Source organism: Clinocottus analis, unplaced genomic scaffold (genome assembly GCF_023055335.1).
Source record: "Clinocottus analis isolate CAN_PGR_092001 unplaced genomic scaffold, fCliAna1.0.p SCAF_9, whole genome shotgun sequence".
NCBI lineage: Eukaryota > Metazoa > Chordata > Actinopteri > Perciformes > Cottidae > Clinocottus > Clinocottus analis.
In genome coordinates, this window is record NW_027176251.1 from 14,384,089 (window position 1) to 14,410,772 (window position 26,684).

At 41.6% G+C, this 26,684-nt stretch overlaps 1 protein-coding gene across 3 annotated transcripts; it reads right to left on the reverse strand.

Moving 5' to 3' along the window:
* Positions 1-1,291: 1,291 nt before the first annotated feature.
* Positions 1,292-26,660, reverse strand: atg5 (ATG5 autophagy related 5 homolog (S. cerevisiae)). 3 transcript variants are annotated; one of them, XM_068569443.1, is made up of 8 exons: positions 26,407-26,660; positions 25,778-25,962; positions 24,832-24,959; positions 24,236-24,314; positions 23,057-23,219; positions 20,375-20,469; positions 12,544-12,661; positions 1,292-1,483 (listed from the first exon to the last, which is right to left on the reverse strand). In XM_068569443.1, the coding sequence occupies exons 2-8, from the start codon at positions 25,883-25,885 to the stop codon at positions 1,347-1,349; spliced, it is 828 nt and encodes a 275-aa protein (XP_068425544.1). In that variant the 5' UTR covers positions 25,886-25,962; positions 26,407-26,660; the 3' UTR covers positions 1,292-1,346. The 3 variants fall into 3 exon arrangements, with proteins under 3 accessions (XP_068425544.1, XP_068425543.1, XP_068425542.1); XM_068569442.1 differs by having other exon boundaries at positions 25,778-25,965; positions 26,215-26,660; XM_068569441.1 differs by having other exon boundaries at positions 25,778-25,965; positions 26,407-26,659.
* Positions 26,661-26,684: the final 24 nt, after the last annotated feature.

The following is a 26,684-nucleotide window of genomic DNA, read 5'->3' on the forward strand; positions in this document are numbered from 1 at the left end:
CACAAACAACACATTTTGACAATGAAAGCATATGTAGGACATGTCAAACAAGTCCCGCCCCCCAGACAGCCTGGAGAGTTCACGGTAATCGCGCCTGCTGTCTCATTATCGGAGTCGAGTTCTTTAAATGAAACAAAACCAGATGCTCATCTAAAAGTTTGGCTGCAGACAAAGAGGCTCGAGCCAAACCTGACGAAAACAGACAGTAAAACAGCTAAACTGTGTTGTATTGATGGCGAGAAATCAACACCTGCTATTAAAAACATGTGTGGAGTTTTTTTTTAAATATTTTCTCATTCTGATGTAGTCTCATAAAAATAGCTGGTTTACTGATCGGTTACTCAGTGAAAATCCAGTTTCTCCATCTGTTCTCTGCAAGGACAGCAAACCAAGTAATAAAATAAAGAGCATTAAGCCATTTTTAGTTCATCACTTTAGTTTTTACGCCATTAAAGGAACATTTTAGTGTATTCCAAGTCTGAAAATATGTTTTCATAGAGAGAAAGATTGAAGTATATTGGCTTGCAGATTTCATCAACTAATAATTCAGGAACAGTACCGGATAAGGACGCAGGGGTCCTTTCTCTTTTCAAATTAAAATAAAATAAAAAATGAAGTGATATCTTCTCACCAGTGGCACCAGAGGCTTAAACCAGATCGCGAGCGCTCTTTCTTCTTCTTCTTCCAGCTCCTTTATCAAGTGAAGCCAAATGTTAACGCAAACGACCGTTTAACCAGAAATCACCTGTAAAAAAAAAAAGTCACCAAAAAAAACTAAACGCAGAATGCTCCTGCAGAGTTTGACCGTGATGTAACTTTGCCAGGCGTTATTTTTTTTAATCATTTTTTTTGCATTTTCTTTTATGAAAATGCATGATCATGGTAACTAAGGCAACTTCAGCAGGATACGCCCCCCCCCCCAAAAAAAATAACCCTGTGTCCCTGTCGCCAGGACAGTCTTTATCTTGGACCAGACAAGGAGGGAGACGGGGCCGGATCCGTTCACCTCCTCTCCTCCCATGGAGATGTTTTTTGATCGGAGAGGAGGATGAGGAGAAAGAAGACATCCTCTTTGTGTCCTTTAAAGAACATTTCTGAGGGGAAAGGAGGAGTAGAGGTGATGAAGCGGAAACAGGAGCAGAAATATAAATAGACAACAAGATGGAAACGAGAGGTTTGTTAAACGCCGGTTCCCTTCACATCCTTTTGTTCATCTTCATCCTTCTCGTCAGAGAGTCCGTTCAGTTTAGAGTTTTTTCCCGCCAGTTTGGCGCCGGAGTTACCCGGGCGGGGCGGGGCGGGCAGGCCGGTCGTCACGGTGACAGCGAGGCGTGGGGGCGTGGCCCTCAGTCAGAGGGGACCGGCGTGATGCAGATGTGCAGGAAGTTGTCGGGGTGGCTGAGGTGTTCGCTGAGCCACTGCAGAGGCGTCTCCAGCAGCGGTTCGATGCCGTGGATCACCACCTGGTAACGCTTGGGCTCACCTGGACGGAGAGGGAGGAGGGATGGAGAGTTAATTTACAAAACGGTTTTTAAATATCTGAATCTAATCTCTTTGTTTGAACCCTTTTTCAAATGCTTTTCTACGTTTACTTTGAAGCACTTTGTAACTTACAACATGAAGTACGTGTTTAAAAGTATCACGCCGTGTAAAAGCAGAGAAAAAGAAAGGAGGACATGAGACAACTTAAGAGGGATCATGAAATAAGAACAAAAAGGGGAGAAGATTAAGAGTTGTGAAGGAATGAATTAGAGAGAGAGAGAGAGAGAGAGATGAGGAGGAATTAATATGTTGAGAAACAGCAGAGAGAAGGAAAGGAGAGAAGAGAAGAAGAGAGGGGTTCAGAAAAAGACAGAAGAGACACAAGATTTAAAAAAGATGAAGGGAGCAAAGAGGAAAAGAGATGGTTACATGAGGTGAGAGAGACCACATCAGAGCTACAGCGATACCACTGCTGTGGTGAGAGAGAGAGAGAGAGAGAGAGAGAGAGAGAGAGAGAGAGAGAGAGAGAGAGAGAGAGAGAGAGAGAGAGAGAGACACGAAAGAGAGAGAGAGAGACAGAGAGAGAGAGAAAGAGAGAGAGAGAGACACGAAAGAGAGACACAAGAGAGAGAGAGAGAGAGAGAGAGAGAGAGAGAGAGAGAGAGAGAGAGAGAGAGAGAGAGAGAGAGAGAGAGAGAGACTATTAGTGTGAATGGGAGCGTTCATTTCTGAAGAACATAAGTGACAGTTGATTGTTTTTTTTGTTCATCGTTAAAAGGATTCAAACTATTAACTTTCACTCTGACAGTCTCTAGAGTTTCAGGTTGAGTGTGTGTGTGTGTGTGTGTGTGTGTCTCTGGCTTAGATGGTCCCGTTTACTGACCCCGCCCACATTCGGCGTTGTGACTTGCAGAGAGAATACTGGCGGTTTAGGGCCTCTCGGGGAGGTTTAAGATATATTACTTATATTTAGGACACCAAGTAGCGTACACAGGAAGAGACAAATTAAAGACACATTGCATTATGGGAAATGTAGGATGTAGTCTTTCACTACTTTTTGTTTGGTTTTCTCTCGCAGCTCCAACTTTTTGAAACGCTGCAACAATCTTTTTGACTCCACTTCCTTTGCCTTGATGTACCAACCCTGAACCGCAATGTCACAGGTTTGAATCCAGCAGGCGACCAGCAGGCGACCCGCTGTCGCACCGCTCTCCATGGCTTTCTAATATATTTCTCCACAACAGCTTTCTAATGGAGCCATAAAAAGGCCCCAGATACTGTTGCAAAATGAACAAAGAAAGTTGAAAAATGAAAGGGTTGCCTTGTTTTTTACATATTTAAACATTGAATTAAGATAATAATGTTGACTAGGATGCAGAGATAATAATTTGTAATATTAATTTGAATAGTTAGTTGTTGTACAAAGCCCCCGAAATGCTTTTGAAAAAAACATACACAAGTATCTCAGGATGAAGTGGAAAAAAAACGGGTTTAAGGCAGATTATTACAAATATTATGTTATATTATTGAGCTTTAGATGTTAATTCTACAAAACAACTAAAATATCCATCTTTGGTGGCAATTTGATACAATATGTTTTCTTTTGTTTGTTTTCTTTTTTTTAAATGTGAAAATTGTGCAAAATCTGATGATGGTGATTTTATGGGTTCTACATTTTGCTTTTGGCCTGACTTCAACAAACGCTCGGCTCTTTTAAGACAAATTAAATGATTCACGTTTCGAGACAAATATTTGTGCAGTTTTGCAATGAACGGGCCGGATGGTGACAAATTGTTTTTGCTCGGCTGTAAAACAGAAACTATATCAAACTAAGATGAAAACAGCTGATGCAGTCTTCATGTTGTTTGGCAGAAATCAATGTTGATGTATATTTTATATTTTAGTGGAGACTTAACATATATGTATTTGTTATCCTTTTTATTTTACATATTATATATGTTTTTATTTTTCAAAAATTACATATATATATTACATATATATATAAATATATATATAAATTTATTATACTTATTACAACTTTTGTATTTAATCAGGACGTTCTGCAAATAAAAAGAGACAGTGATTGGCCTTTTCCCGTCAATCAGTCTTGACCTCTCACACTCACTCACACACTCTCACTCTCTCACACACACACACACACACACACGCGACGACATCTAGTTCCACGTAATATCAGGAGGACGGTTGAGACAGAGCGTTAACCGTCGGTCTGAGAAGCGACTCCACCCTCCACCTGCTGACTAGCTGGCAAAGCAGCAACGTGCACCAAAGTAATGTCAGGAAACGACGCACGAAAACCTGCTCATCAAAGCTGTTTACAGACGTGCACAATGAGGCCAGAGGTAGGCGTACAAGGTGGGCTGCCTCCGCTAGTGGCTGTGGGAATAAATAAATATTTTATTATATATAATAAAGAAGTGAATATTGTTAATTTATCAGTTGCACTGATCACAACCATTGGACAAATGTCAGCAAATATCAGAGGATTTTTTTTTTAAAAGGTTGCCACAACCAAGCTGCAGGCCATGCAGACAAAAAGGAGACAATTTGAATAAAAAAAGGATTTGAAAATAGAACGGCTTGTACATCTGGTATTCTTAATTCAGCTTTTGTGTTTTAAGGTTGACAATAAGTGGAGCACTTGCTTGCACTGGTTTCTGTCCAAAAACTACCGAGCCACAAACTTTAAAAAATAATAAATCAGCTAGAATTCATGCCATCGCTGTACTGATGCCATTTCCTCTTCACAGAAGGGCGTCGGGTATTTCTCACGTGCGTAGCAGTCTTCATGAGAACATCTAAAGGGACAGTAAGGATGATTAGAAACACTTTCAAACGGTTCAAAACAGACTCATTTTAACGGCATATCATTTTATGACGTCTTGTACTTTTGCACTGTGTTAATTGTCATGCACCAATCACAAGACACATTCCTTGTATGTTTAAATGTACCAATGGCAATAAACCTTTTCTGATTCTGGTATTTTCTGAAGAAATATTATTGTAAATATATTAGGAGCAACAGGGCTACTTAGCTTCTTCAGACCCATTTCTATGTGATACGTCTTTTCACTGCTTTCCAGCTTTATTTTATTATAATTAGTTTATTACAAGTATTAGTATTGTTATTTATGTATTAATTGTATTATAATTATTGTTATTTATTAATTAATTGTATTATAATTATTGTTATTTACTTATTTTATTCTTTAGTTTGTTTGTTTTTTCTTTGTTGGGCCTCTGTTGAGCTTTCTGTTTTATTGCCTTAATTGCCTGTCTGTAAACTCTGCTTTTACATGGTGCTTTATGAATAGAAGTTATTATTATAAGTAGTCAAAGGATGAGAATGATGATGTTTTTTAGTTGAGGCGTACTGAAAGGAGCAGGGCTTTAATGTTAACTGTTCAATTATGTGTGGGAACTGAAATAAGCTGAATTGTACTAAAAGGAGTTGAAACTGTTGATTATTAGCCACTAATTACTACTCAGGAGCCATAATTCATTTGAACAGAGTTAGGGAGTATTTCATGTGAATGAAGAAAAAACAAATCAGGAGTCTAAATCAATCATTAAAATAATCAAGTAAACTGCAAACCTGTAAAAGATTGTACAATAATGAGCTTTCATCAGCACCACACAAAATGTGTTATTATAATTTATTTTAAAGAACGTGTGAAAGTTGATTATCACCGGGGTCGACTCGGGCAACAACTTTTACAAAACGTTCAGAAAGTAAAAGGTGTGATCCCGTATGTATGACAGCAATAACGAGAACACACTTTCTATGGTTCTCACACACACACACACACACACACACACACACACACACACACACACACACACACACACCCCTTCTCTGGGTGGTGTTTCTTACCCATCTCTAACCTTTAGCCCCGGGTTTGCCTGGCAACAGGCCGGTAGATGTGGGTGGCGTAGGTGTCTTCTTACAGTCTCAATATGAGACATGGGGGAATTCACAATGAGCCACGCCCACAAACACACGCCCACAAACACACACACACACACACACACACACACACACACACACACACACACATCTATTAATCATCACATTCGCCGCACAGTCTTATGAAAAAATGCACGAAGAGAGAATGACGAGCGGTAGGGTGAGCTGGGCTGTTACTGTAAGATTTATCGTATTTCATTGTCATCGTTGGTTTGAATTCCCGCAATGACCAAGAACAGCTGAGAGTTGTTAAAGCGGTAAATTTGAGACAGAAGAGAAACATTTGTTTTCCACATAAACAGAGCAGACCGAAGGATGTGTGTGTGTGTGTGTGTGTGTGTGTGTGTGTGTGTGTGTGTGTGTGTGTGTGTGTGTGTGTGTGTGTGTGTGTGTGTGTGTGTGTGTTATCAGATGGAGTATTTGCTCCAGTGATGTTAAAGGGACAGTGTGTAGGGTTTGGTGTCATCTAGTGGTGAGGTTGCAGATCGCAACCGACTGAATATCCCTCTGAAAACCCATGGTAACGCCGTTCCCCTCGCTGAGAGGCCAGCCATACCATAATAACACTACTTTAGTAGCACCTGAAGGCAGCGGGAGGGACCACGGTTTGTCACACTCTGCTGCTCACGTTACTGCAGTTTAAAAAAAGTGGCCTTCAGGGGAAAAAAACCACCGGTGTTGAGCTTAGCCGTTCTGAACTAGAAACATGGCAGACTCCCTACGTCAGGGGTCTCAAACTCAATTTGGCTCGGGGCCACCGCTGGTATTGTGTCGTCATACTTAACAAAAAAAGGCAAACAGCCGTTTCTAAACATTTTGTATTAGCTTTCAGCATATTTAGTGTTTTAAAATATCTCACTGAAACAACTAATGCAATGGGTTGTAAATAATAGTATTAAGATAGTTTCTGAGAGTTCAGCCACTTGCTGGTCCACCTCAACCCCTCACTTAAGGCTACTTTCCTGTTCCCACAAACACAAAGAAGGACGGTGGGAAAAGAACAGACAGAAAAAACCATGTACTACAAATCGTGTACTAGCTGCTTTTAAAAAGCCTCTCTGCATGTGTGCGTACTGCAATAATGTGTTCTGTCTTCAGCTGGAAAGGAACTGGTTCAGAGAGATAAAGAAATCTCTAAAACATCTGGACATGGACACATATAAAAACCTATAACATGGACACTGAGTGCTTTATGCAAACACAACTGTTCTGAGGTGTAAAAGAGGTTAAATTGCATTTCTGTATTCTCAAAAGCTTTGCTTAGGTTCATTTTCAATTGTTTAGAAGATAAATATGATGAAAATTTAAATATGTTTGTTTACTTTTTACACACTGTTTTAAGCCTTTATAACATCTAATAATGACAGATATTGCTTGATTTTCAAAGTTGCACTGCTCGGTCATGTGCAGCTTTGACCTTTGCTTTTATTTTGACGTGACTTGAAGGCAATGAAAGAGAACAGAAATGTGTCCTAAAACACTGAAGTATGGGAACTGAAATAATATTTTGAAACTCTCCAATATACAAATCTACAGTATTGTACTTCTTTGAGAACATTTTACACCAATGTTTCGCATCAAGTTCAGTTTACTTGTTATGAGGAGTACTCACTCGACTTAAGAAAAACATCGGTCTGTCGGTTGATGGCATTGAGAGTTATGTAAGAGCATTAAGAGTTATTTTAGAGCATTAAGAGTTATTTTAGAGCATTAAGAGTTATTTCTGCCTCGGTTTGGACACTAAACACAAACCCTTTTAAAGTAAAGTAGTAAAGTTAACAAAACACACAAAGCTTGACCCAAACTTAATCTACAAATAACAGCTACTACAAAATTCAGTCCCACTTTTGGGAAACCCCAAAGTTTATGAAAACAGAAATTCTACCCATTTAATTTACTGTGAGTTACAAAAATTGGAACAGTAACTTACTCATTTTACAGCCGGAGAAAACTTGTTTTCCCCGATTGAGCCCGCCCAAAAGTACAGGTACAACCACTATTATGACATTTATCGCCATGAGTGATCTTATCCAGGAACATTGAACGTTCAGTCCTGTGATTCATTACCAACAGGAGTGAACACAACAGGAAAGATGAGTTTCCTGTAAATATTTAAAAAAAAAAAAAAAATGTTTCCAAGAATTGATTGATGTGTTGATTAAACACATTGTTTTGAGCAATAAAACCTGAGCTTGTTTACATCTTGGTGTTTCAGCCCTCCGTGACCACGCCCACTTTTGGACAGGACACGTGTATAATTGGGCGCCATCTTTGTTGTAAAGCATCTTTGTTAATACTTCAAAACTCTGACCTTTGACCTGCCGGTGAAAGAAACTCAAAGCCATTTTCAAGATTTCCCTTTTTTAAGCAAGTTAAACATCTCCGATTCTGTACTTAAACCAGGAAAACAAGCAGTTTCCTTCACTGGGTTTAGATCAGATTATCACACACAACTGCTGTATAATAGGACATATTAAAAGGACAAATCAGACCTGACAGGGAGCCAGTTCCTCCCAACCACAATCAAATTATCAATAATTTGCTTACTTTACAATTTAGCAGCCTCTGTTTGAATATAAATGGGCTGATTTGTCCGCTGAGACACACACACACACACACACACACACAGACACACACACCCTGTGGTTGAGTTGTACACGACCGCCGGCCAAGACGACATGTTCTGTCAGCCGAGCGAAGCCAACCACTATTTAGGAAGACCACAACGCTGCACTCAGAGCCGAGCCCTCTGTCAGCCGGTCAGACTGACTTCAGCGCGCAGACATGTGAGAGAGAAATTTATTTGTTTACGGAGCAGTTCAATCAATAACTCAGTCAACAAAATGTTACCATTACCTTCTAATCCTCAGTGTATTTTACAACAAGAAAGCACAAAAAAAATCATTGCATCAACACGACTGAAACGCTAACAGTTATTGTAAAGGTATTGTGTCACTCAATAAGATGTGAGGCGTTGTTGTGTGTGTGTGTGTGTGTGTGTGTGTGTGTGTGTGTGTGTGTGTGTGTGTGTGTGTGTGTGTGCGGAAGGGGGGGTTTCCTCTAGATTATTCCCAGACAATAATTAGTGCGTTCATGACCAAGCTAACGTCCGATAAATGACAAAAAAAAAATCCTTTGCTGACGAGAATCCTTTGTCGCTACACGCACATCATGTGTGGGCAGAGAGACGCCCTTTAGGTTTGTGAGTTCTGCCAAAAAATAACTTGCACAACAACACACCTGGCTCACATGACGCAGCTCGACACGGACGTCAACGTTGACCGCTTTTTTTCCTCGGCCACTGCTCAAGAATGATTTGGGAATCCCCTTCTTTCAAGTCGCCCCCATTTGTTTGCTGCGGCGAGGTTTCTGGTCCCCAAAGGGGGTCGAAACCCGTCCTCTCCCCAGACATAACAGAGGAGGGGAATGCAGAAAAGACATTTGATGTATGAAAGATCAGAGAAGTGAAGCACCCCAGATTTTCTTCTGCTTTCCTTCTTCGGGTATAAAAGGAAAAAGAAAAAGTCCTCTGAACTCTCGAACAATATACGACGAGCAGACCCCCCTTCCCTGAACACACGTCCCGGTCCCTCTAATCCAAACACGCCGCCATAATCTCTGGCTATCATCCGACTCATCTCCTCAGCCAAAAGGAAGTGGTGGAAACCAAACAAACGACAGGAGACAAAAGGGCCACTTTCACCTTGATCAGCCGGGCGGGCGGGCCGAGGGAGGAGAGCGGAGAAAAGCCGAGATTAAAAACGTCAAAGAACATGAAAGACGTCTACAGCAAGACAGGGAATATGCTGAAGACTAAACCTGAGAGAGACAGAGACAGAGAGAGAGGATCAAACAGGTAAACTATAGAGGAAAAAAAGGAGCAGGAGACAAGGAAGAGGAAATCTCTGTCCACACCTGAACTGTCACACAATTTAAAGACGCAAAGTTTGATGAATTTATAACAACTGGGCTGAAGCGGAGAAAGTCCTCCAAAAACACAGAGTACCTTGGCAGCTGTTATTGTTCAACGTTCTCCGCTCGTGGCTGTAATTCATTCTGCCTGAAGACGAAAACAAAGAGATGTGCTTGGCACCAACCGGAGGCCGTAAAACCCGTGACAAAGACTGCATTCTGATGTTTTACTTGAACGCCTCGCCTATAAATATCCCGACAGCAGCATTTATCCAACATTGTCTCGCTCTTGTTGGCTTTGTAGAGCTACAAAAAAAAAAACACACTATTAACTTGTAAACACAGAGCGATGTTACAGAGCTGTTTCTTTTCTCTTCTCACCAAAAGGACTTCACTTGATTTAGTTACAGCTGACATTGAGACTGCGCCTTGCATCGGCACTTCAAAGCGTTCGGGTCTTTTGGTCCGTCGGCAAGCGTCTGTGGCCCAAGGTGTAAAGGATGAATATGACGAAATAACATGATATGACCGTCATAGAAACAAATATAACGTGAATAAAAAAATACAATTCACTGTTACGCTGAATTGTTGCAACATACTGTATTACGCAGAATCACCTGTAGCAATAAACACGTAAGTAGGAGTCCTGATATTGTCTTTTAAATGCAGCTTTCTGTTTTCGGTCTCCTCATTGGACTTGTTTCCCTTTTCAAACAAATATAGTTTCCTATAGAAAGTCGAAATCATAAGATAGAAAGTCAAAATTCTGAGACTTCTGTTTTTACTTCTGTTATAACGTGACCGAGACGAGCGTCTTGAGATGTCAAGAGACACGTCAAGAGCGTCAAGAGACACAGAAGCACAGACAAATATATCTGGTCATTTTTCAAAATAAAACATATTTCAGACCGTCATAATAAATAAAATATGTTTCATTCATTCTTTCTGTGCTGCCCGGTACCAAAGGACCCGGTGGTTGGGGGCCGCTGCACTAGAAGATATAAAAAGCGGGAATAGCAAGCAGAGAACTTCAATCAAGACGAAGGTGAACAAACGCAGATCGCCGCCGGTTTGTTGATGTCGGTTTGCCGTGTCTCAGACAGAACATGTGCCAACAGGACCAAGACACAGTGCAACAACTAAATCAGGAGAGCGAGAGAAATAACCAAGAAACAGACACTTGCCTAAAGCAAAAAAAAAATGATGTTACACATCCCCTTCACTTCATTTCCATTTAAGTGCCAACCTGACCCGGGGGGAAAGAGAAAATCCATAATGTGCAGCAGCTGGTCATTTGCAAAAACAACAAATACACAAATAACTAAAAACAATTATTCATCTTTTCAAATACAATTTGCTTCCTTTTTGAGAAGAGGATTCAACAGTGTCATTTCAAAGCCGTTTAGTGCACAACATTTCTCATTAGTATATCGTTAGCCGGGAAGTTAATGGTGACAAAGACAATGGAGTGAATTTGAGACGGAGACAGGAGGAGGAGGAAGAGGAGGAGGAGGAGGGTGTTAATGGTTCTGCCTTCTTCGTGCAGGTGGCTCTCCTGCGGGTCCTGTGTCCTAACACACTATTGTCTCCTTATCTACTTCCTCTCTCCTCCTCTGCAGACACTGTCTGTTTAGTCTCTCTCCCTCTCTCTCTCTCTCTCTCTCTCTCTCTCTCTCTCTCTCTCTCTCCCTCTCTCTCCCTCTCTCTCCCTCTCTCTCCCTCTCTCTCCCTCCCTCTCTCTCTCTCTCTCTCTCCCTCTCTCTCCCTCTCTCTCTCCCTCTCTCTCACTCCCTCTCTCCCTCTACACCACAGCTGCAACTCAACTGAGTGCTACGGGTGCACACAGGGCATAAATGTCATAAAAGCTTTGACCTCCTTTTTACTAAATGTTGTCCATGTCAGTCTACTTGTGTGTACATACATACATACAGACAGACGAACGCACACACGCACGCACGCACACGCGCACAAGCTCTGATCTCAGGGTTCTCTGATGTTGGTTTGAGCTTGTTGCTTCAAAGATTATTATTATTTTGCTTGCATTTAAAATGATTTATTCTTCACAATTTGTGTGTGTGTGTGTATATATAAATATATATATATATATATATATATATATATATATATATATATATATATATATATATATATAGTGTTTATAATTGCGGGGCGGTTGGCTTTATGAGTTCACATTCCTGATCTGTCACTTTTTAAAACATTCATATTGTGTTTGTTTTGTTCATAATGTACATTACACACATTAGTAGAATATAAAAAATATATAGTGTTGCAGAAACCATCCCACACCCCTCCCCCACCCCCACCTCCACACCCCCGCCGCTCTCTCTCTCTCTTGGGGGTGTATTAACTAAAGGCTGATTTATACTCGGGTTTTACGCAGAGACGCAAGCACGCAAGAGACACGCATGGCCGACCTTGTGTGGTCAAATCGGCCGTTTTGCGTGCGTCACCCCAAATTTCTGACTATCTGTCAAAGCAACGCAAGCCCACAAGGCTGCGATTGGTCTGCTAACCACGTCCTTTCTGAGTCTCGCATTTCCGGTTTCATAGCATAATACCGCTGTTTTTAAAAGCCACAGCAGAAACACGAACAATGGATCTTGTTGAAGAACGTTTGGCTGAAGAGGTCCTGCAAATATGAGCATTTATACAACCCGTCTGACGGAGTATAAGGACACGCAGATGGAGGTGAATTCCTGGAGGGAGATATCGGTGAACGTCGGTGTGCAGGTCGACTCTAAACGGTCGTTGCGCCGCCTGCTGTTCTGGAGTATGAGAAACGCACGGGAACTATAAACCAAAATGAGTCCGTCAATCCGACTGCGTGGCCAGCCGCAGTTGTAGTTGCAGAAGTATAATTCACCCTTAAGAGAATGAGTCTCTGACATCCCTTGTGTGCGGCTGTGTAAATGAAATAAAACTGCTTCCTTTCTTCTACCACTTCTGCAAGATAACATGATGCCTTCAGTTGCCACAGAAACCCCAAAATAAAACATGGCTGTGCATCCTGTACTTCCTACTGTTCGGTAAGACGTGTCAGAGACATTTGGGTAGTTTTATATTCTTGATGACATAAATATATTATTATTAACTGCGATTAAAGTGTGTGTGAGTTTGTGTGTGCGTGCGCGCAGTCTTACCGTCGGCTGGCAGAGCCGCTGGGCACATCTCTCTCAGCAGGTCGCCGAGTGTGTGCACGCTGCCTTCAGGGGAAGTGGGGCGAAACAGCTTCTGGATGAACGGCCTGTTGCTCGTCGTCTGTGATGGAAGAGAAGCCGAAGGATTAACGAGTGGTCTAAAATTAAAAATGCCCTTTTAACTTATTTAAATCACATCATTTTTGTATCTATTAAATATGAAAAAAGAGATTATATTTCTTTGTATTTTAAATGTAATTATATTTTTTGTCTTGTAAAACACAATATCCGACCAATAATATCACAAGAGCCATCAATCAATCAATCAATCTGCAACTTTTAGCGACTTTTCATCCGCAGTCCTGTTGCGCTGTATCGCACTTGATTCTGAGCCTGCCCACTTTGTAGAGGTCCAATCAAAAGCAAAGGATTTGATTTAAACGCCTCCTTTTACTGTACGCCGCTCAAATACGCGAAAAGATGCTCAAACTTCCTGTTTTACTGGGACTTCGAGGACGATTTGCATTGATGCAGTGGAACAAAAGATGCATCGAAACTCATCTGACGCCATGGGGAAGACATTAAAATGCCATTTGGGATTTAGGTCATTTACTGACTGGACATGAGACATCAATTCAAGGGAATTGCTGAAAAAATAAAGCGGAAAATGTCCAGTAAATGGGACAGTTGCATGTGAGGGAGGATTTTGAAAAAGATGGATAATTCACACAGTGCGATGCACGCAAACGCTGGGAATGAAATCGTCTGATGAGTGAAGAATGTGATGAGCTCAGAATGGGATGTTTAGCAATCTGCAACATTTCAACAGATGCAACACTGGCATGTTTCAGTCTGGAAGTCATTAATTGCTGCTCGAGTACAGCAGAACGAGTCAGCTTTGATACGAAAGCTGCTCCTCCAGGTTCTCAGATGAAGCATGATGGCGCATTAGGGACTTAGTAGGTAAAAAAGAAGGAAATAAAAGACAGAGGAAAGTCGTAAATTTGCAGGTAAAAACTTTAGATTGTGAAGTCGCATATTTACAATAAAAAAAAATTCTAAAATTAGTGTTTTCGTATGTTGTCAAGGAACAACAAATCACTTCACGTCACAATGTGGAATGAAGCTCTTCGCACTTTTGCTAAAATTGTCGTGCTTCCATTTATTCATTTATGGAAAATGTATTTAAACAGGCCAGGTGGAGCTGACTGGGAGAGCTAACACAGACTTAGCAAAGTTAGTGGAGGGAAACAACGCGTTTACAAAATAAGGTGTTGACAAAGGAGAAATATATACATATATGGAAATAAGATTAGTATGATTATGTTAACAAGAAGTATAAAACATGTAACCTGTGTTGTACATTCAAAAAGACTTTATTACCAGATGTTGAGGGAAATTGATTTTTGCACTGCGGTGACAAATGAGATCTGTGACTACATATAGACAACAAATAAAGCTGCATCAATTCAGAGGCAGACAGTGCCAGACCTCAAGTATCCAGAGTGTCAGATTTATCACTTTTTAATCTATAATATTGTACATACTGTCAATGTGTTGTCTTGTAAAAGTACCACTTTAATAAAAGTAAATCCATTCTTTTTCTTGTAAATTCACCACTTTAATCTAAAAAAAAGAAGAAAATAACCCATTTTTTTCAATTAAAATTGCCATTTTAATCTCTGAAATATTTCCCAAGAATATTAACTCACTCTACATGAGTTAATATGTGATCTACAACGGCCCTGATATGGCGTCCTAGAATAGAGAGAATGGTGTGATCCTTCTCCAGTCACAGGCTGTCATGATGAGGTAGCCCTGACCTGTGACCTCCTCACTATTAGGTACTTATCACGGTCAGGATGGAGGAACCGAAGCGTATCCTACTCGCTGACCACAACCCAAATCACTGTGGGCGAGAGCGACAAAACACAAAATGCCAGAAATGTAAACCGTCCTAAGTCACGGCGGGACAGCTAAACAAAAAGTGACGTACGCAGCAATCATCCTCATGACTGTTCGGCTCTGATCTGCAACCCTGCAGCCAAAACATTCCATGTGTGAGAGGTGCGGGAAGCACGGTGGGGAAATTACCGCCAGACGGCAGACAGAAATGTAGTAAACTATGTCCAGAGCTGGTAATGAACTCTGTCCTTTTGCGCTTGAATCAGACAGCGTTGTGTGAAGTTCTTCGATTTTTCCCCCAGAAACAGATCTTTACACCGAACGGCTGAAGAATGTTTAGAATCCGTTTGATGAGATGCCATTTGGGATACCAAAACAGTAGAATATAATAATAATAATAATAATATATATATATATATATATATAGCATTGATCCGTGATCCGACTCTCGCACCTTTGCAGGACGCCGGTCGACATGACCTGGAACTTGCTTGTCCATCAGTACACGGTTGGAGGATATTTCACGCGTGGAGCAGCGTCGTCGTCATGTCATTTTTTTTCTGGCAGTAATATAGTAATAAGGTGTAAATGTTGGTGAAGACAAGTGAGTAAACAACTTTGGAGCATGGTCCCAAGAGTGTAGACGTCGATAAGAAAATGACTTACTCTCTTGATTTATTCCCTCAGTAAACATTGTCAACATGAGTTGTTGTCTCAATCTCTAGTTTCAAGTCTTCTACAATACTGCATGATGTTCATTAAGTAAATTAAGGTCCATTTAGAGTTAAACGAAGTTAATTGAAGTCCACACCAGAGACGTGTACGGCGTCTCTATGTCACTCCTCCTCAGTCCAATTCCGTTTATCGGCTGCAAAGAAGCCAAGATGGCGATGCCCAACTCAAGGCTTCAAGACATCGGTCAACAAACCGATGGGTGACGTCATCATGACGACGTCCACTTCTTATACACGGTCTGTGTGTTCAACACAATGAACTGTGATCCAATGTCGCGCATCACCTCCGATCAAAGTATTGACACGTGCAAAACAAATGTATGTACGAATTTCGTGTTATTATCTGAGTCACTGACTCGATCAGGATTTTGCAAATTACAAAACAATTTAATTAATGACATAATTACTTGATGACACTGAGAGAAAGCATTGAAGTATTGCATTGCCGTCGTTGTGATCAATAGTGATCAGTTTTAGGGGGCTCACTTAATACCATGTTGGATAATGTTAGAAACTGAGAGAGCGAGAGAGAGATAGAGGGAGAGAAACGTAGTGCGGGCAGATACCCAACCTGAGGTGTCAAACGGAGAGTCTGACACACAATAGGTGCCTAATCATGGAGCTGTGAAAAGGAAAACCAGCGAGGACAGGGATCGGGTAACCGAGCTGTAACTACACACCGCAGAGCCAGGCGCGAAAAAAAAAAGAGTAAAAGACAAAAACCTCCGGCGAGAGGAAGGTTGGGTGGCGAAGGCGTGAAGCCGGCCGCTCGGGTTACACAGAAAGACTGAGTCACTGACAGGAAGAACGGCAGGTTTTTTTTCTTCGTGCGGGGATCACCGGCGACAGCCAGAGCGGAGAGAGTGTGCTAAGTGACAGCTACCTGCGTTGCATTTTTAAATAGCCGGCCATGAATAATTGAGCCGGTTTCTGTACAAAAGAAGGCGCTATTGATTCCCTTCGAGGGGAGAAGCGTGATACTGCTTGGATGGAGACACTTTCTTTTCAGCCCGGGGTGACACCTTAGCTGGCACGACAGCACACGGCGACACAAAGACAGCGAGGTGTCAGTGGGATTTAGTGGTTTGAAAAAAGAAAAAGAAAAAGAGAGACAGAGAGGTGTGAACAGAGCGGGGCGGAACTCAAGACGCCGGCCTAATTGATGGAGGGGATTCAATCCGCCTAATTGATGGTAAAAAAAAACAACCAACAACAATGGACTCGTGCACGACGGCCGTCAATCAATATGAGCTTCCATGAATCGAGAGAAAGCGTTTTTTTTTTTCCACTGAACTCCGACGTCATTCATTCGTAAATTCAAAATTCCCGACCTCTCTTTGGCGGCCTTCATTTTCTCAGAAGTTGAAATAAAACACCTTCGGAGGAGAGACTCCATCAAAGAGACACTGAATCAAATTCTGAATTATTCACGTGTCGTATGCTGGCTTCACCTCCGGGACCAGCCTGCGCCCATATTTCTGATGTGAGGCCCAGACGGGTCAGAATGATTTGTGTTTGGCCGTTCCATCGAAACTAAAGTTGATGTTGTTGACGATGCTTGTACTTGGAACCACTTCCATCGTCCTATTAGATAGATAGACATTTTTGAATACTTGTCTTTACAGGGTCTCTCTGAAGGCAATAAAATAGTCCATAAGTAAGAGTTTACAGATAATTACAATCCCTCCTCTGAGTAGTGGAGGTTGGTTTATGGCGATTATCTGAAAAGACTGAATTCCTCGCGGCTCATTTTGTTTGTACGCCCTCTGGTATTTACGAAGGAGAATGCAACGAGCGTCGCCTTTAACGTACGCTTGCAGCTTGCGCCTCATCCACGGACGCCTGAACCCTTTAGTTAATGCGATATTACAAGACCCCCCCCCAAATAAATGGAATGAAATATAATGCACTGATCAGCTAGGTCTGCCAACGCCACGACGTAAAAACAATCGGAAAGCCGTTGGAAGTTCGGCGACATCACTGTGAAGAAAGCGGTGGTGGTGTATTGTTCCCTCCACTACAACCTGTCGCCTCTGGCATGAACCGTTTCCAGCATTCCCATGTTGTGTAATTGTCTGTGCAGTCACCACCTCCCCCTCGTCTCCCTCAGCCATCACAAGATATCTGTAAAACCTGCATTCCTCGAAGCAGGCGGACACCACCACCTTCGCCCCATGCACCGGAGGGTTTGTGAGTAAGCGCGGAGTCACGTAGCGGGGGGGAGAGGTGGGGGCGGACAGAGAGGGGTACCTGGAGAGCAACAATGCAAGAGGTCTTTAAAAAAAGGAAGGACAGTAATTTTCACTTTTCCGCGCAGGAGGACGGCTGCCTGCCCCCTTCCTCCTCCTCCTCCTCCTCCTCCTCCTCCCCCGGCTGTTTGGAATCAGAGTGGCGTCACTGCCGGAGCAGGAAACAGATCCACCGGCGGCCAAACAAGTCCTGCCAGACGGAGACGAGGGCAAACATATACACGAGCACGAGTGAAAGCAAATTAAATGACAAAAGTACAAGAAATGGGCAACGCACAAACGGAGGCTCCCAAAGATCAGACCAACACATACGCAGACGCTTAAAAACTATGTAAAAAGTAGCAAAAGCAAAGGAGAGGAAAAACAACGTATTATTCATAACATCAAAATCCGTATTTATGTTGTTTATGGAAGCGAGATAAAACTTTTTTTTTTTTAAAAGAACATTTTTACCTGAGAATAACAGGCTGAGAAAGGTGGGTTAAAAATGTCTATGCGTCAGGACATAAGGTAGACACGCACACACACACACACACTGTGTCGTCAGTGCCCACGAGGTGTCTTTGTCTCCATGAGGACTGCAGGCCTGACGGAAATGAGCCCTCTGTTATTTGGACTTTAGTGTTGTCATTAATTCTGTCTGCATCAAACACAGCACATGTTATTTACACTAAAGACCACAATCTGGCTTTGAAGGACTCTGAGCATGTGTGTGTGTGTGTGTGTGTCTGTGTGTGTTTGCGTGGGATGGGATGGGGGGGGGGGTCTTTCCTCTCTGTGAAGCAGTCTTCTGTTAAGCCACAGTGACTTTCGAAGTGCCAAACCACTTGGTTCTTCTCTACACCTTTACTTTTTGTTTTGTAGTTTTTAGTCTTTGCTGAGTTTTTTCATATGGTGTTTCTTCTTGTTACAGAAACTCCAGCTAACACTGGATTTTTCCTCCTCAGCCATAAGCTCTGCAGGGTTTTCTCAAATTGTTTTGATAGAATGCGTCGCTCTTTTTGATTAAAACGAGAAGTATTTCAAACTTTCTTAACCCTCAACAGTAATATTAAGATTGTAACCAATAAGTTAAAGAGATCTTAGTTTGTGTTCATCCTAAACTTTTTGGACAATGAAAGTAGTCACGTATCATCAACAACATGAACTTATTTAGCTTCCACTCTTCTTTCCAGACCTCCTCCGGTTGTAAATAATCCAACAGTTTGTAGGATGAAAACCACACCATCGCCAAAACAATCCAGACTTTTCATGAACGATGCCCGTTTTCTTTTTTTTTTTCAACCAATATGTGTGGAAATCACACAGTGAGGTTGTAACAGGCTTTGATGCTGCAATTATCACGAAACCAACTCGGCTCATAAATGACCGTGGAAACTTTCAATTCAGCCATGAAAAAAATAAAAACACCCCCAAAAAAAGTGAAGCGGTCTGGGTTCCTTCTACCCCGCCGGCAGTTACACGGCTTTTCACAGCTGCAACAAGTGCACGTCTGAGAGGGCGGGTCGTTGTTTGGTGAGACTGCGTGTTTCAGTCTACCACTTTAAAGAGGCGCGTTTTATAACCCAACACAAGAATGTTTTTGTGTAAAAAAAAAAAAAAAAAAAGTTTATTTACGCGCCGAAGATGTGAAAGTAAAAACAAAAGGATTTGTAGGCCTTTTTTTTATTTTTTTTTATTTTGTGCAAAACAGTCACCGTTCATTGACAGCCGTACGACCGCCCTCCTTATTGTGCAAAAAAAAAAAAGAAAACGTAAACGCAGCCATGTGTGGATCACAGCGGGTCTTAAAATGCTCAATAATAAATCAGCTCTGGCGGGGAAATTACCCGCAGATATGATGTTCTCTTCCTCACGACACCAGGATCTATTTTCCTGCTCCGCTTTCTCCTCATTTGTGTCCCCCCCCTAAAAACACACACTTTTTTTTTTTTACCCAATCAACCGCACTCTGTGACAATGACGACGATTTTTCTGTTTGCAGCTAATTTTTTTTGATTGAGGCCAAAATGCTCACAACTTCCGCAGCGAGACTCAAAGCAGACTGTCAACATGTTTTTGTTGCAAAGATCCAGATGTTTTCCAAATCTTAATTTCCCTAACTGCACTGGACGAGCCTCCTCAGTGTCCAGTAGGATTATATATTATGTTTTACTAGTGGAAGTTGTCAAATTAATTCCTCCACGCTCCCCCACTCCAAACACTTGACTCAAAGCGTGGCCCTTTTCCCCCGCTGTCTGGTCTGCTAATGTTTTCCAGGCAAGAAGCGGTCGCTTATTCATCCCCTCTTTCTTCTTTTTTCTTCCAAAGTAAAGGGAATTTTCACCTGAGTCAGGAAAAAGGCCGCTCGTCTGTCTGCGTACGCCTCCTGATCTTGGTTCAGTGTCAGGACACGCAAGGTTTGTTTTCTGGAGACTTTTTTCTTTTTAAATAGTGATGACTATGTCAAAAGAACGCCACGAACTATTTAGTTGCACAACATGGGAAAAAAAATCAAGTGATGGGAAATGTTTCTCCCAATATTCTGCAGGTGTGTGTGTGTGTGTGTGTGTGTGTGTGTGTGTGTGTGTGTATGTGTGTGTGTGTGTGTGTGCATAGAGAGGCAACACGTACACAACGGGTTCAGAAGCTGAACAGCGCCAATAATCTGGATTTGTTTAATTCACTAAAAGAAGAACAAAAAGAGACGCGTTGGTTCGTTGCTTTTCACAATGAGCAAAATGTCTGTTTGGAGGGATTTCCACGCAGTCGTCTGGCGCCATCTACTGGGCTGTCTGTCGAACTGCAGCCCTAGTCCACAGACTCAAAGTGGACTAAACTACAAATCGTGGTGTTTTTTTTGTCATTTAATTGTGTGTGTGTGTGTGTGTGTGTGTGTGTGTGTGTTTGTGTGTGTGTGTGTGTGTGTGTGGGAGGGAGAGAAGAAGGGGGTTGTGTGTGTGTTACCTGGTATATCCTGAAGGGGATGAATCTGAAGCCTCCCTCCTCAGTGGGATATTCCATCAGCTTCCTGTTTATGGCCCAGAACTGGTCAAACTTATCTGCAACAACATAATATACAAAACAGGTCAGCAGTCGTAAAAAGATGTCCCAGAAACGAGACGCGCTCATCAAAACAAAAGGTATTGTTAATGTGAATAAAAGTAAAAAATGAAAATACAAAAAAAGGAGGTAAATGCCAATAGTATAAAAAATATAAAACAATAATAATATAATATTGAACCAGAGTAGGGAAGTGTAAACACACTCACAATAACCAGAATATTACATGTAAAAAAATTTGACTCAAAAAATCCTCAAAAGCAGATGTGGATGAGCGATCGCAGCTCGCACACTGCGTGTGAGAATTTGAATGTCAAACCCCTCCACGCCTCTCGCTCTCCCACTCTCATCCTGGATGAAAGTGTGCGCGTCTTCTCTGTTTCTGGTTCTCTTTTGGACGTGAAAGTTTTGGTTGAGAGAAGAAAAAGAGGTTTTGTGTCTCGCTTTCACGCGCAGCTCCTTCCGTTTGGATTCATCCGTGTTTCTGTGTTTAACGCATTGGTGAACACTTTGACGGCCACACCCGGAGCTTTTTACAGACAGTTCGCATCGGATCATGTCGCGAGTACGGAAAGAGTTATCTCTCTCTCTTGTAGCGAAATGAGTCCATCCGTGCTCTCTCTCTATTAGTTTCAGGGGGAAGGTGGTGGGGGGAAAGAAAAGAAAGAGAGACAAGCAGCTGAAGTTTTTGTGGGTGTGTCTGCAAAAACGTCTTGTGAACTTTGGTTGTGAATGAGCTTCAAGAATTTTCTCGAAAAGCAGCTCGACGCCAAGAGTGAAAACGGCAACAACAAAAAGAACATCCTCAAAACCAACAGGTTTTTTGCTTGTTTGAGGGCCAGCAGTTTTATTATTTGAGATTTTCCTTTTTTTGTGATGTTTTTTAATCTAGTTAAGTCGTGAAAATACTGCATCTTTTTGAGTGCAAAATTTGACCAATTATTTAAATGTACATCAAGGCCAAGTCCTGTTAGTATTAAAATAAAAGGCCTCTTTTGCACAATATATACAACAATAGAGTAGAAGTTTAAAAAAAGAAGCAGAATATTAAAAAATAAATAAAATATGAAATTAAATTGACTAATAAAACGAAAACAAATCGGTAACACAAAGATGTCGCCAAAGTGTTTTAGATCTTTGTAGAAAGTCATTTTAATTGATTTACCTCTCTCCTTGAAGATCTGGAGTCTTATCCGTGTCGTTTCGTCTCTGTCTGACTATTTTAGTCTCGTCGTTAACAGAAAAAAAGGGGGAGTATTGACCTCCCTCCACATGGCTTCTGTTTTGTTCACATACTAGAGTCAAAGGTTTTTACAGAGGATATATATATATATATATATATATATATATATATATATATATATATATATATATATATATATATATATATATATATGTATGTATATATACACACACACAGACACACACACACATATAATTTAGGAGACAACTGCAGAAACAGACAAAGTAGTCAAATGAAGACTTAAATATGTATTTTTAGATTTTTTTCTTTTCACAGCGCATATTCTTGTCCTCCAGCGACAGAAGCCCATGGAACATTTATTTTGAGTTAAGCTTTACTCCTTGACTTCTGCAATTCTTATACTATATTTCTTGTTTTCTTGTATTTTCTTAAATCTAGCAAAACAATTTCAAATATCTGCAGATTCCAGCTTCTCAAATGGTCTTGGAAAGATTTTACGGACTAAATGTATGATTTAATGGTCACAAAAGTAACCGAGGGATCAACTGCTAAGTGAATATTACACGTGAGAGGCTTGACAGTTATAGATCAAACCGGATATACATAACAGAGTCGTCCAGAGGGCGGCGACATCACAGGTGACCAAAGTGTTTCACGTTGCCTCGTTTGATCAACTTGACCTGCAGTGATTCCAAGAATCTCACACCAGCTGAGTCTTGCTTTTCAAAGACCAGCACAAATGGGATGACCCCCCTCCTTACCCCACCAGCACCAACTTCACAAGCTACCAAAGCTTCTGTAACATCGGCTTCACCGACACAAACCTCCAGACTGGGGGTGGACACGGAGAAGGGAAGTCGGTGGGTGTTTGGTTGAGAGAAGTTACGGAACTTCAAAGACCGCTATCCTGGTTAAGGGACTTAATTTATGTGTGTGTGTGTGTGTGTGTGTGTGTGTGTGTGTGTGTGTGTGTGTGTGAGTGTGAGAGTGTGTGAGTGCATAAACAAGGAAGGAAGAAAGGCAGGAAGTGAATCTATTTGGATGTATTTTTTTGGTGTCTTTGAAAGCACCGCACCAACAAACGAAAAAAAATACAAATTACAAAAGTGTGTGTGTGGGTTTGATTCTGCAGATTGGTGTGTGTGTGTGTGTGTGTGTGTGTGTGTGTGTGTGTGTGAGCTGCAGGGAGACAACATGTGTGCATCTAACTGTTAATGAATGAATGTGTATCACTTCCACCAACAGCTGCTTGTGGTCTTTCTTCTTTGAAGTGTGTGCATGTGTGTCTTCGCGTGTGTGTGTGTGTGTTTGAGTGTCATCTTTTAGCATGCTCAATCGCAGCTGCTTATAGAAATGCACGGGTGCATGTGTGTGTGTCTCACCGTTCTGCAGGCCCATCCACAGCTGTTTGTGGTCTTTCTTCTGCATGTCATTGACGACTTGGCCCTTGTGCTTGAGGGCGTCGGCCTCCTTGATGCCGGACATGAAGTGAGCCTCGATCACGGAGTTGGACGGGCAGTGGAGCAGCTCGCGATCTGGAAAATTCTGACACGCACACAAGAAAAATATTTGGGATTTAAAGCTACATTGTTGTATTTTTTGGGCTGTAAGGCTCTGATGACATCTAGTGGTGAGCTTGCAGATTGCAACCAACTGACATTAACGAGCAGTGGAGGGAGAGCCTTTTAGCGTATTTTATTAGTACTTTTCCTTTTCGGTGTAGTGAGGTGAATTTTTACCACTTATTTTCAGGTAAATACACACTTAATAAGATTTTTGTAAAAGTGATATTCAATAGATATCGACCCAATTGATCCCCTGAACACTCCAACAAGATATTCCATGTTCAATTACATTTATTTTGTAAAGCCCAAAATCACAAATTTGTCTCGGATATATTTACAGTCTGTAAATGTTCGACATCCTCTGACCTTCATGTTGATTTAGAAAAAAATCCCCTCCAAAAAAACTTTTAACAGTGAGAAAAGGGGAAGAAACTTGAGGGAGAACAACAGAGGAGGAAACCTCTATCAGGATGGATAGAAGTGCAATAGATGGCATGTGACCAGAAGCAACAACATAACAGAGTTACAACTTATTCAAAAAATATGACACAAATGCTTCATATAATGAATGTAATAGAACAATAATTAGTTATAGACAAGCTGCTCCTCTAAATTTTGGTGAAATGTCTGAAAGAGTTGAGTGTGACACCAAGTGGTCAGACTCAGTATATTGGTGCTGGTGTTGCGGCTAAAAATAATAATAAAAATAATGATGTATTTATGCACATCAAAGGGTACTCAAAGGCACTTTATATGGTAGAAAGAGAAACACTAAAACCCTTAAGACCCTTACAAACAAAGCAGATACATTACATTCAAACAAATATAGGACTTTTAATGAGTGTGTCAAGTTTCGTTTTAGATATCTTAACTTCTTACAACTTCTACAACTACATAGGCCATCGTTTGTTACATTGGTAAAACATTCCCCGAGAGACTGTAAAAGGAGACACAGTGTCGTGGAGCCGGGGCATGAACAGTGTGTTTGACGCTTACCTTAAAGTGCACAGTGATGCTCCAGGGTAAGACTGTGTTGGACGCATGGAGGTCAAACAGAACTCCAATTGGATTGTGCCTGGAATCGGGTGATGCAAACGATTAACACCAGAGTGTGTGACTTCCAGTATTCGCTTGTTTTACCAGCCGTCTAAAGACCGACAGCAGCATCTGACCTGAATAAAATGCATGACTCCTAAACACAAAAAGAGGTTTCCTCAAATGCAAACAAACTTTCAACAGAACTGAGGACAGGGTTTCTGTTGTATTCTGATGTCCAGCTTTCTGTGGGCGCAGGGTGTGAACTTCAAGAGATGTTTCCGTTTGTCACTTCCTGTGTCAATAGGATTTTTATGTTTTCTTTATCGTGGCCTCAAATCCGATGAGCGTATATAAGGATCTTTTTTTAATGTCACTAAACATCTTGTTACGTTTCCTGAAGCCAACTATTCAAAAGATGTCAAAACAAATGACAAACACCCTTTACCCTTTAAAAATGTTTTCACATATAGAACAAAAGGAACCGCCCGGGTTTTAGAAATCCAGCAGAGTGTTGCCTCACGAGGCGCTCGCTCATCCGACAATTGCTCTCTCACCATTTCAGCGGCGTCCCTTCGTACTCAAACCACATCTCCTCCACGTCCTCGGCCCTCATTACTTTGTGGAAGTGTTTCTTCACTTTGTCTGTGACCAGAGTCAGGTAGCTCACCCTTGGTAACAGCAGCTGAAAGGAGAGACAAGACATCATCATCAGTAATAGGCAACATGATTACATCTAAATTAGACAGCATCCCTGGCAGTTGGGAGTTCCTTGGGAGCCCCTCTCCATGTAGTCCAGGGATTTCAACCCAAAAACTCTACAGTTTCTGAGCCAAGTCCTCGTGGATCAAGCTGCTGTCGACCCATCCACGTCTACAGAGCTTCTGACGTGTATTTTACGTTTTTACAAAGCACATCAGCTACAGTGTACTTAAATGAAAACACACATGAGGTTACGCCTCCTCTTCTTTGTATTGGCACAAATCTTGCGAGTCCATATGTGACATGTAGACAGGCTGTCAGCAAGGTGATTCACTGCAATGTAATATATTGCAATAAAAAATATGTAATATATTTAAATATAATTTTAGGAAAAAAAACTGTCACAGGACACAGTATGCATACAATCAGAGTAAAACACATTGCGATCAAAACAGTGGGATCGGCATTTGTATCTTTAACCTGCAACATCACAACACTACTTGTTGTGGCACAATGTAGGCCACTGGGCGGTGTTTATGAGAATATCAACCAACATATATCGAGGGCATCGATACATGTTTTTGCAGCAAGTTTTTGTGTGTGGGTTGAAACCTAAAGCAGCTAGCAGACTGACGTGGAAGCCAGTGCAGAATGCATGAACATTGCTCATAACACTGCTGTTGTGTAAAAAAAAACAACCACAACAGCAGTGTTATGAGCAATGTCAGGAGGAACTATTCAGCTGCAGAAAAGAATACATCACAGGGTGGAGGGCATTTTCCTTTAGACAACAACACTTACATAGTAGGGTTCGGCCTCTCTCTCGGTGACCTCGTCCTGATTCAGGGTGAAGCAGGCGGGGATCCGACCGAACCAAACGTCTCTCATCACGTCCTTGTCATCTGCCATGCTGCTGCTGCTCCCAGTGGCACATATAGAAGAACTTTCTCAGACACAGACCCCGAAGTCCACTGGCCGACAGCGTCCTGCTGTCAATAACAACAACAACAACAACAACACAGCAGCGCATTAATGAGACCTTCAGCAACACAAACCCCACCAAAAGCAGCAACGAAGTAGGCGGTGCAACACAAAGCTAGCGCCACATTGTCTCAAAGTAATTACGCTGTAAATGAGCCACGTGCGTCTTTATGAATTCGCAAGGAGATTTATTACGAAGTCATAGTGCAAAGGACGACAGCGAGTTACGTGCAGGACTTTCCAAACGAACTACAAACCTGTCAAACTACGCAGACGTCATGTAAAAACTGGCGTTAGCTTCAAGCTCGGTCTGCGAGCTTAGCTCGTGTAAAACACAGCAAGGGATTGTTTACAAACGTGTTAACTTCCGGGTTTGTTTTTATCGTCGTCCTTAAACAGAGGCGGCTCGTGTGCAGGAAGAGATGGTGATATGTGAGGAAAAACCTCACTTTTTGTCGGTGTTTAGCTGAAGTCGGCTTGAATGGAAGAAGGGCCGTGAGTATCGATGTTGTCATTCCGCTGCTGTCACCGGAAAAACAGCTGAAAGCGCCCGTTTCCTGGAAGAACAGCAACGTCTCGCGGACAAACTCGTGTACTGCAAATACCCTAAACATATTATATTAATTCAGAAATGTTTCTGAAACGATTAAGCCATTTCAAATAAAAGTTTAGTTTGAGGTCAACCTATCTGGCGTGTTCAAAAGAAAAAGGACCACCACATTGTCAC

Bases quoted from the DNA above. Each gene is read 5' to 3' on its own strand.
- atg5 (XM_068569443.1), bottom strand. From the start codon at position 25,885: ATGGCAGATGACAAGGACGTGATGAGAGACGTTTGGTTCGGTCGGATC. The intron at 20,470-23,056 runs GTGAGACACACA...ATGTTGTTGCAG, and splicing joins GTGGATGGGCCTGCAGAACG to ATAAGTTTGACCAGTTCTGG. The intron at 12,662-20,374 runs GTAACACACACA...CTTCCATCACAG, and splicing joins TCCCCTTCAGGATATACCAG to ACGACGAGCAACAGGCCGTT.